The following is an 11,560-nucleotide window of genomic DNA, read 5'->3' on the forward strand; positions in this document are numbered from 1 at the left end:
CTCGAGTGATTTTGCGCACTCGGAGCTAGCGTCTAGCTGAAGTTTGCAGTTTTTCCTTTATTATTCATGTACCCAGTTTTCCCACTGTAAATAGCTGCATATAAACCATTCGTTTCACTTAATCAACCCCAACGCCTTGAGTTCGTCAATTCGACCGCCGCCTCCAAGAACTTCAACACCATCGCCCTGCCAGCCTCGTGCCAAATCAACCGGAGCCCGGGCGATTGGGTTCCTGATCGACACCGGACTTCGAGGAAACGATCTTTACTCTCGCACGAGCAAGCCCAGAGCGGGCCAGCATGACATCATCTGCTCCTTGCCCCAAACAGCTGACGTCGGGGCTCCCATGGCGTAGCGGACGATCTGGCTGCGGTTGGCGCGCGATGCTACGCCGTGTGTATAACGTCATGGTTTTGGGGCTGACTTCATGCTGCCCGGGCGCGTTCGGACGGTGAAGACCACAGCCGGTCTGGACGCGGCAGCGGTGCGACAAGAATGTTGACGTCACGGGCGCCCTCCTGTCATGGTGGCCGCTCGGCATTGGTATTGTCGAAACCGAAAGTGACACGAATAAACGACGCCGTAAAGGATTGTTTACGCTGCGATCGACCGTCTAATGTGTCATTCTGTGATTAGTGGGCTGGTAGGCAACCATAGCGAAAAAAAAAAAACGTAACAAGAAAATTTCGTGTCAGTACTCCTTTTTAAGAACCACCAAATTTTTATGGTCAAACATTTCTGGAGTTGTGGATTAATACTGCAGCTGAGGTAACAATCATATGAAATTGCAAACTTGACTTATTAAAGGCATTCAGGAATCCTTAGGAATCCTTACCAAAGGGAAACCTTCCTTACGGGAACCTTAGAGTGAATGAAGTACGTGATCTTTAAACCGATTAAAATAGCAGTTATTTATTCTACCTATCCTGTAATTATTCTGAGGAATTTCCCCATAGGTTCAATTCTAGAGGTTTCTTGTCTTATCAGCTGTTTGTATTTTCCGATCATTTTTTTAAATTGAGTAATATACCTTTTGGCCCTTCAAGCAAAATTTTCTGGGTTTTTCGCTATGTGAGAAAACCGCATCTCTTTAAGTGCAGTACCAACGGCTGGGGCATCATCAGATTGCCGACTACGGTGATGAGGATGATGATGCCCTCAACGATTTTCATGCGCCCACAGGCGGGTATCGCCAGGGTTGCAAGTCATCCGGCGTTCCCATCGGAGGGCGTACGCGAAATTTACAGATGGCTGCGCCGTTCTAACTTAAGACCGTATTTCAACGCCCTTCCCGCCCCGACGTACCTTTGCAATTCATTGTTCTTCTTCGTCCGCTCTAGGAAAATGTCAGTGTGCTGTGCACTGCAGCCGGCCCGTGGGGCGTGCGTCTCGCGCTCCCGTGCAATCGCGAGGCCAGCCCAGCGTCGTCCACAGGCAGGGTGTGACCGCCGACGCGGGCGACGGTGGAGCGACGTTCCTCCTCGCCATCCACCTGGTGGCGGAAGCCTCCCCGGCGCGAGGTGTCCGGGCCTGCGTCGGCTCGACTGGCGCCGGCGGCTGCCGGACGCAGCCACCTCCGAGGCCCTCCGCCTTGGATGGGACCCGGAGCGGTGAGTGGGTGCAGCCCGTGCGCGTGAACACTGAGCTCGTTCTTTCGTGAGGCATCCTACTCGGACTTCCACTGCGATGCACGATGCAGCGTTGATTCGGTTGTCATTGGTATTGATGTTTCTGTCGTTAGTGTTTGTTCGGAATAGCGGGAAAAATCGAGGGGGCGTCCAATATTTTTAAACCTAAAATCAATGTAAGCTTGCTAGGATTGTCCGGGAGGGGGGTGGGGTTCGGAGGCTTCAAAACCACATCGCGGCTCTTCCTTTTCGACGTTCGTGCATAACTCCCGTTTCCCAAGTGGCAGGGCGGTGTTTGGGATAGTTTGCCATTGTTTGGTCACCAGCACGAATTTCGTAGAATCAGTGGCTAAGCCATTTTCGAAGCATTGCGTTTTAGCGCTGCTTTCCACGCACTTACCAGCGTCCGTTATTGGTCCCAATTGTGCTAGAAGCCCCCCGTGGTATGTTAGCTCATTATGTTAAAACAGCTAGTGTTATAGCTCCAGGGAGCCAACACGCGCTCTTTTTGGTTACTAAACAAGTGCAAAATGATGCGAGCTGGGCTGGTATGGTGTAATGCCACCTTAGAAAAAAATGTTATTGTGATGTGTTCCGAGGCCTATTACTGAGACTGGCGAAGATTTAGAAAAAATGCGGAAATATTAGGACAACTACTAAATGCGCCGCCTTCTCCCGCCACGTTTCCTCGTTTTGATTTTGATAGCCCTATTTTGTTTTGAGTAGCAAATACGCTGGGTTTTTCTATTGTTCTACTGTTTGTTTTATTTTTCCAACAATTTATATTTGCGCTATTGTAGCGATCAACTGCTTAGCTGCACCAATAATGCATTTTTAGGCGGATGCAAGGCATAGTGCGCGATTCGTCTGTTTTCATATTACTTTTATTGCTCTTTCCGTCGTTCTTTTCCGGACTTTTCTAGTTATGTCTTCCTTTTTCGTATGAGATTTCTACGAGGCTAATTTTCAATTTGCTAATTCATTTTTTTAAATATTTAATGTTTTCTACTTTTCTATTGGGCTTTTTCGAAATTCCATTCACAGATAATTTCCATATGCGCTATTACGATGCTAAATGTGTAACTTCCGTCATTCATGTATTTTTGTAAAAATGCAGGGCGTTACACGGTAGCGTTTAACTGCTTTTTTTTTTTCATTTCTCCGCACTTCCTTTCAAGGCTTTTCTATTTTGCCATCGGTCTTTTTAAAGCGGCGTATAAGATGGGTATTTTTGATTTCGTTATTGCATTTTGATTAAATTTTCATTCTCTGTATTCTTCGCATTATCTGGTTTTCAAAATTTCATTGAGCGCCTTCATTGACGTAATCATTATGTAAATGTGTCACTTCTCCCAACTATGCATTTTTGTGCAAATGCAGGGAGTTACACGCTCGTGGTGACAGAGGTACTCGCCAAGAAATGCTTGGAATAAAAACAGTCGTTACCATTCGAAGACAGTTTGTAATGACAAGAGAGATAATAATGTTAAAAAATGCGCCCTTTTTGATGTACGTCATGCTCGCGCTCTGGCCTCCCTGATTATCATTATGGTGAAAACAATAATATTCTTATCAGAAAAGTAGATCTGAAAGACGTGCTGTTTTGGGGAAAGAGTGCTGTTTGTTAAGCTACTGTCGTTGAGGCAATGTTAATTGTGTTTTCAACAAATATCCTTCTATTGCTGCGCGCATGGGAGGCGATACGGTAGATAAAATGGAGCCGGAATGTAGGACACGACAGGTCCGACGATATACGAAATCTTCGTGTTAGATATTTGGTTTCGTTGGATAATGAGACACTTAATTTTTTGCGCTATTTCAGCCTACCGTGTCCTACATATCTCCAGTTTAACCCGACGCCGTTAAACCTGAGGAAAGGGTGTTTCGGATCTCCACCCTAAATAAATAAAAAAGGGTACCAATTTATCGTAACAGCAAAAACAAAAAAGTGCTAGTGAGAACGGGTATGACAGGGAAAGGAAAAGCAGGAGTCGGACAAAATAGTATATCGGGGAAGCCGGCAAGGAACGGCTTAGCTGCGGCGTTCACCAAGCAAGCGGTTACCGCGGCCGGAAGAGGCCGAGCTGAATGTACGTGCTCGGTTTGTGCACAACACTAAACGGAAAAACGAACATGTGCCGCCGTCCACTGAGGATCCATATTGCACTAAGCATTCCTCACAATTTTTTCTAGTTCTTGCATTGTGGAACACCTCGGCACACCTTCCCGTCATGCCTTCGGCTAGCCTACCGTTAGAAACTTATCGCGAGGGAACCGTCCACTAGCGAAAAGAGACGCTGAGATTGAAGCCACACAACTGATGCTGCCTTCCCTCCGCGGACCTCCAAAGGAACCTGAAAAGTAGACATTCAGACAGGCAGCAAGAATTGCTGAAATGGAACAGGGTTAGCGTCATGCGGAAAGACAAATACTGCAGCGTAGTAGACGCAAGAACTACCATAGCGGGCGAAAATTGCTCGATACTCGGATTGTGCTGGGCTTGCTTTCACCACGCACCGCAACACAGAGGCGACAAGAAATGAAGGGTTGTTGTGCGTCAGAATTGAGTACGTATCCGCACTAAAAACCCGGAACTCTAGTGAAATGACATTTAAAAAACAGGACCGAAACTGTGAATTGGAGCAACTGAACGGTCGTGTCAGTATATACCCAGCTCGCAAGACAAAAATGTTGTTACGTGCAGGTACCTACACGCAAAAATATATATTATTCAGGGAAAAAAGTGTTCATACAACCGATATAAAGGTTCGTAGGTGTTTCAACCTGAATTTCAAGCAAAAGAATCGCAAGGAATTCTCAACCTAAACGCCCGACCAAACATGCGGCAAGCGCCTCCGAAAAACTACGGCCCGTTCTGCCTAATGCTGTATGCACCCATACAGTGATGAATACGAAAACAAAAGTGGAGAAGGAGAGAAGGGTAAAAGGCGAGTGGCAGAGGTGTAAGAGGGGAAAGGGGTCTGGAATACAGGAAAAAGCAAACGCACTGACTATCGAATGCTTCTTAATTAGCAGGGCCGCAGCTCAAACTCCTTGTGCTGCCCACGGTGGTCGCCAAGTTTCGTTCACAAGAGCTGGGGTAAAGGAAATGGCGAATGTGCCACTTCAGAACTCTGCTTTTCCCCTCAGGCCTTCACCAAGCTGATCGCCCAGGGCAAGGTGGACGACGAAAGCTGATGGGTCCCAGGTTGCCCCTGGAAGTGAGCCCGGTGGCCACCCCACCGAACGCGGGCGTCTTCCGGGGGCTGAACCTGTTCAACAACGGCTCCCCCCTCCCATATGGGGGTGGAGGGCTGCGGGCCGCCGTGAACTTCACCGAGATCGCCGGCGCCACCCGTCGGCCACGGCCAGCCCCGGCAGCCCGTCTCCTCACGCAGGTACGCATCCCGTCCCTTGAGTCGCACTGCACGGAGAGTGACCGCGTGCATCGCCAGCTACAAAAGCCTGCATAATGAAATTTCTGTCTCCGGATGGTAGTTTCTCCGGTTCTCAAGGGGTACATAGCACCTGGTTTCTATTCGTACTTTTAAGCAAATGCTGTCACAGTGAAGCACATCCTGAAGTATTTTTTCACGTTTACATTTAGCGAGACATCTAACGTTTACATTTAAATGCATTCAGAGAGCCTCAGGTTGTATGGGTGCTTCGTCTAACGCGTCTCTGTCATTTACCAATCGAGCTTCGCAAAAACAACTTTTAAGGGAGCAGAGAACTTACAATCGCGGTTTAAAATGAACCGAAAAGACGTTTATCCGACATAGTACATCCAACGTAGTGCGGCAGACGATCCCCATTTATTTCATACCGAAGCTACTGCAGGAAGCTTGGGCAAAACTTGAGGATCCAAACCAGTCGTGTGCACAAAAGCGTGCACTAATCGCTACTGCGAGAGAAATGTCGTGTTCGAAGCTGGTTGTAAAATTATTGGAGCTGGCGTGAATACAATGAGGTGGTGCATTTCCTATGTCTAGTTAACAGCAGTTGTGCCGGACTTACGTATGCGGAAGGTTCAAATAAATCGTGTTTCAAAAGCAATGTTGCTGCTTCATGTACGACGACCAGGCAGAGATCAGACCATGATGTCACTACAGCAGCATTGTCATTTGCCCTAGATGCATTAAACGGTGCCAAAGACATATCTTGCTAGAGTGAGCTGCATTTGAACTAATATGCACTGGTCCTGCGCCAAAATACCTTTTGACAAACAAATTAGTTACCCTTTGAACTCCAGGTTTTATAGTGACAAGAAAGAAATCATCTGAAAAACCGAGCCACTTTTTCTGGCATGTCCGCCTTGACATGCTAGCTTCCATAATTATTTAATTACCGTTATGGCTAACATAACCATATTCTTTATAGAAAAGTACATCTGAAGGATGTCCTTTTCAAGGTTAATCATGACGTCAAGCTTTCAGCTGCTTTTTCGTCAACCCGTACTCGAAGCATGTACACAATGAGTCTGACGTTACTGAGCACGTCACCAGGCTCCTTGGGGTCACCAACATTAAGCCTGGGTATAGGCCTAACAAGGGTGATAACTCAAGGCTCTTAGTCATAACAAGGAATGGGAGGAAAAAAACCAAGGCAAAGAACGGTAATGAAGAAAAGGTCTCAGTAGGGTCTGTTGGTGTTGTTGAGTGTTTCGGGACATCATGCACTCAGTGGCAACAAACTCAGAAGCACAAAGTTAGCAACACTGTAGTCAGCGACATAACGTGGGGACATCACTCGAATAGAATTGATACTCGCACATTGTCACCCCATAACAAAAAGCTTAGGTGTTCCAATTTTTTTATATGCATATTTCATATTTGCTGTTACGAGTCAACGGCGGTGTGTGCGGTTACGTGGCGCGCAGGCTTCAGCAGCGCACAATGCGAAGACGCACCATAGTACCTTACCGCATAGTATTGAGATGTGAGGTGAATATCTTCATGGTAGAAGCGCGCACACAACAGGGCCGAAAGTAGAAAAGCAGACGACACGGCGTTAACTCGCAACTATTTGCTCATCGAAAATAAACACATATATCCTTGCAACATCTCGCGTGGAGCGTTCATCTCGCCCAAGGTAAAACCATACAAGTTACTTTTTACAGGGAATTAATACATACCGGGGTACACAGGACAAACGAAGGGTAAGGACATTAAAAGAGCGAAGCCATAACATGCCAAGAAATTGCTGCGATCGCAATGAGTGGCACAGGTAAAAGTATTCTGTCTGTTATAAAAATTGAGGCGGCACTAACAAATCTATCGCCGTGTTAGTTCCCCCGCAAGTTTTTATTAGACAAAGAATACTTTTGTCTGTGCCGCTCATTGCGGTCGTAGTTGTTTCTTGGTATGCAATGTTTTCCCTCTTTTAATGCCCTCACCCTTCGTTTGTCGCGTGTACCGTGGTATGTATTTATTCTGTGTAAATAAGTGACTTTCATGGTTTTATCTTAGGCGAGATATACGCCCCACGTGAGATGTTGCAAGTATATATTTGTGTTTCTTTAAATAGTTGCGAGTTAGCGCCGTGTCCTCTCTGTTTTTCTACTTTCGTCCCTGTTGTTTGAGCGCTTCCACCATCAAGATAAACAGTTACCAACTAGCCCAATCATCAGTTCTACTACATGTGAGGTGAAGGTAAGCCATAGCGCTGAACCATGCACGTTGGTGCGCGCTCCATCGACATCGAGAACGCGGGGCATCCAGAACCCTGTTGAGCATGCCATGAAGCGGCTTGCCGCAGCTGCCATCGACGGCAGCGCCGTTCGAGTCATAGCCTCTCCAACTCTGATAGTGTTTTTGCTAGTGTGTGTGTTTGACAGTTGCATTGAAGACTATAAATACGCCCTTATTGCAAAAAGGGGCAAGTGCGTCTTAGGTATTTGCGGAGGGTATTTCTCCCCCGTCCCCCGTTCGGATATTCATGTTGTACGCACGCTAGTGTGCTGCTACCTGCATTATTGCCAATAAAAAAGTGAAGCTTGGCTTCGGCTCCTCATCGTCGGAACAGAGGTAGCTACCCTGAGCGCTCCTCGCCTACCACGCTACCATGATGGGACGGGTCGTAATCGTACGCCTTGTTCATGTAACTGTGCGAATGCGCTTCCCCTTTCCAGTGATTTCTAGCTGCTCCCAGGGGCGTAAGATGACAGCGCTGTTTGCTGATACTGCGCGCAGCCACTAAGACGGTGACCGCTCTACCCGCACTCGAAATCATTAAGTTTAGGATTGCGATTTCATGCAGATGCGAGCAAGTTACAGGCGAAGTGCCTGTCAGCTTCAGTTGTGTAATGGCGCTACTGCGACGATACGCAGCATGTAAACATGCCACAGGCAGTGCAAACAAAACAAGCAGACAGCACCGTGTTCTTCCTCTAGCGCCTTGCAAAAGAAAGCAATAACAACACGCTGATCATGCAAATGCAAAAATACCTCGTTACCTCGAAGTCGTAAAATCAACTACATATTTCGACAGAAGCGGAGTTTCCAGTTAAGCAAAATGCCGAAAAAAGATTTCACGAAAAAGGAGTTTTTATTGTTGTGGAAAAACAAACTTCATGATGCTCGCCTGTTTCGTGTTCGCATTTGGACCCAGAAAAGCATTCTCGAGCTGCTCAATACAACACTTGATTGGCTAGTCGCCGCCGCTACATTCCACCTTGTTGCTTCGCAACGCGAGCGGCGGCGACTGGACCCGTGATCAACCATGATCCCCCTCACCCTCGCATAAGTGGCGCCACCTGTGGGGGCGTCGGTGACGCTAGTGACGCACACGTTTTGCTCCCATTGTAGCTACACAAGCGCAATAAAAATGGCCGCGGTGGCGGGAATTTTAATTTTGCCGTTCAACACCGCGTTTGGCAAGTATAGTGGGAGCTACGCGTTCGCACGGATCGAATAATCAGCTGCCAACATATCGAGATTTCCGTGGTTCCCCGAAAAATGTTTCGAGATAAAGACGGGGTGGCATATGTGTATGTCACCCCAATGGGAGGAAAATACATGCCGAGTAGTAGTTCCCGATTTGTCCGATATTTCGAGATATGCCAGTTCGAGTTGACTAAGGTTTTCGTGTACTATAATAGAGATCGGAAGTAGCGGCCGTTTGTGAATGAAAGGGTGGTGGTTCTGCATGCGATGTCACCAAGCTGCCAGCACACCGACTTTGGCCACGTGTGTGCATGTTTTTGCAGTTCCCAAAGTGTGTGATAACGTCCGCTTGTTCCTCCACATGTGGGTAACTCGGTAGAGGCACCAACACATTCCCTACATTGAATAATTGCAGAAATTTAATTGAATTTTCTGGCCATTCCAGGAGCGTGAACGGGCAAAATTTTGGAATTCCGCGGTGTTCAGAAGATAGGACTTCTTGGTGCATATTTAACGTAAATTAAAAACTGCGTCAATTGAGACGACCACAAAAAGGAAAGAACACAAGGACTGGCGCAGTACTTGTGTACCTTTCTTTTTGTAGCTGCGCCCGTCAACGAGTCTGCGCCCGTCCTTGTGGATAGGAGTAAGTTTTCGCGGACATACTTCATGGCCCCTATCATAAGAACTGAATGCGCTTGTTGAATACGTTATAATAAGTGGGAATATAAAAAAAGTGGCAAGAAACAGGGTCATTGCCTTTTTAATAGCGCATCGGACTCGTTATCGGAATTTTTTGGTTCGGCTACGATCTGGAGACAATTCTTATTTCCACATAGTCTTTGTTTCCTACCGTTTTGAAATACCTTTTTCAGTCAAATTGATAGGAAATCCTTTCACTGCTGTTCGAACGGGTGGCCTGTTATGTATACCTAAGCTCCCAAGAGCGAACGTTTAATTTATCCTTATTTTGAGGGCATTTCCTCCGTTTGCTAATGGACATGTTTAGGCCGTTTTCTTTTCCTGTCTCATTGAAAGCACGTACAGCGTTTGATACACTCTGTCACAAACACCTGGCCAGTGTGCACAGTTTATTTGTAGGCGCGTCCGCCATTACGGACTAATGGCCCGAAATGCGCAAGCGGGCAGCCAGGCGTAGCGGCCGCGTGTTCATCGAGAGTTCGGACGTATAAGTTGACCTAGAGCGCAGTATAGTTGCGAGCAATGCTACGACACACCAGATGCGCGGAGGTAAACACCAAGACAAATAGAGCGAAGGATCAGCGCTATAGTATTCTGAAACAGGGCCTCTCAATCAGAAGTCTCGAAAAACAAAGCATTATTTTTACAGCGTGTGGGTGGTACCTGTTAACAGAACGTTTCTTCAAATCTTGCCCGGTCAGCTGTAACGAAGTGGCTGGGACGGGACATTGACTGAGGCAGGAAACGTATCCCACTCATTAACTTTCCCAAACTCCGCTTGACTTTCGGTCCAAGCATACGTACGCATGCACGCACGCACGCACGCACGCACATACGTATGTATGTGTGTACGTATGCATGTATGCATGTATGCATGCATGTCCATGTATGTATGTATGTATGTATGTATGTATGTATGTATGTATGTATGTATGTATGTATGTATGTATGTATGTATGTATGTATGTATGTATGTATGTATGTATGTATGTATGTATGCATGCATGCATGCATGCATGTATGTATGTAATCGGGTGCTTTTGAGAAGGTGGGATGCACGTAGAGGATAGCTTACGGGCGCAGGGTCTGCTACACATTCCCTGTACCGAGGAAATACAGCCTGCAGACAGCGTTGGGGAGCTCCGAGTGGAACCATTCTCAGTTTGGTGGCGTTAATGTGCGGCGGCCGCATAGATCGTTGCCACTATTCCTTGGAGAACATCACTGTGTAGTGGACAGGCCTTGTCGCATGTTAGCGCGCGAAGGGTCCACAGTGTAAGTTCCGTCCGAGGGTAGACAGCCGTATTCGTATGTAGTCGAAGCTCCGAGTTGAGCCTTCGGTACTTCACTTGTGTTTTTTGTATTGTGAGTGTGACAGTAAGGGGTTTCGGTATCCTCGCGCAAACGTGTTCTCGGTTGCGTGACCCATCCAGAGTGGCTGCGCCAATGTTAGTATAAAGCATATTGAAATTGTAGTCTGCTCGGTTTCAGTTTCATACCTGTCCATTCATTGCATTGTTTGTTACGCGAACTTGACTCCCCATGAGCTCTCTCTTGTTGCCACAACTTCGACAAGCGTGCGCAAGCGCGGGCCGACGACCCTTAAAATATGAATAGCAGTTGCCGGGCCCCTTGGATGCGCAAGCGGGTCAGATGTGTGACACAGACGCTCATGCATTTTTGCTGCACCCTTGTTTCTCATCGTTACAGGCGAAAGTTTTTTCGGTTGGCTCGATACCAAGTCCGAACCAGCTCCCACCACCGAAGTCGGAGAACAGCAAGGACGGTCTTGGGGCCGTTCGAGTTCAAGACCGCCGACGAAGCCTTTTCGGAGGAAAATAAAAAGTATCGTTTCCACATTTCTTCGTTGGATGTCCGGCCCAACAAGGCCCTTCTTGACCTGAAGACTTCATGTTGCCAGCTCAGGGAGAGACCCCGGAAATAGAACAGACACCTGCTGAAGGGCGCCCCAGGCAGCCTTTCATTGACCAAATGTCCTTCCCACGGTGCACTAAGGAAATAAATGACAATCCAAGCAGTTTCTACTTATGTCTACGCATATGTGTGTGAAGTTAATTTTTATATTTTGTACATGCTGCATACCACATCCCGTTGCCCAAGCAGTATGACCACGTAGAAAAATAATGGACGGAGCGGCGCTATACGTGGTCTCAAGGTCGCAATATAAAACGTTGCTACGCTGCAGTGGCGTACGCAGGATTTAGGTTCAGGTGGGAGGGGGGGGGGGGGGCGGACCGTAAAAAAATAGAAACATTTGGAAACGTGAAATTTAAAAAACTATGTGCTCATTAAGACACACTTCTGAGGACCAATAGGGCACAGTAG

At 47.2% G+C, this 11,560-nt stretch overlaps 1 protein-coding gene across 1 annotated transcript; it reads left to right on the plus strand.

The window, feature by feature from the left end:
• The first annotated feature begins 4,783 nt into the window (after positions 1-4,783).
• Positions 4,784-11,220, plus strand: LOC144166946 (uncharacterized). The gene is made up of 2 exons (XM_077696382.1): positions 4,784-5,026; positions 10,925-11,220. Exons 1-2 carry the CDS (start codon positions 4,826-4,828, stop codon positions 11,054-11,056), a joined length of 333 nt encoding a protein of 110 aa, XP_077552508.1. The 5' UTR covers positions 4,784-4,825; the 3' UTR covers positions 11,057-11,220.
• Positions 11,221-11,560: the final 340 nt, after the last annotated feature.

The sequence above is a fragment of the Haemaphysalis longicornis genome, unplaced genomic scaffold (genome assembly GCF_048455015.1).
Source record: "Haemaphysalis longicornis isolate Haplotype H1 unplaced genomic scaffold, Haemaphysalis longicornis Haplotype H1 scaffold_1, whole genome shotgun sequence".
NCBI lineage: Eukaryota > Metazoa > Arthropoda > Arachnida > Ixodida > Ixodidae > Haemaphysalis > Haemaphysalis longicornis.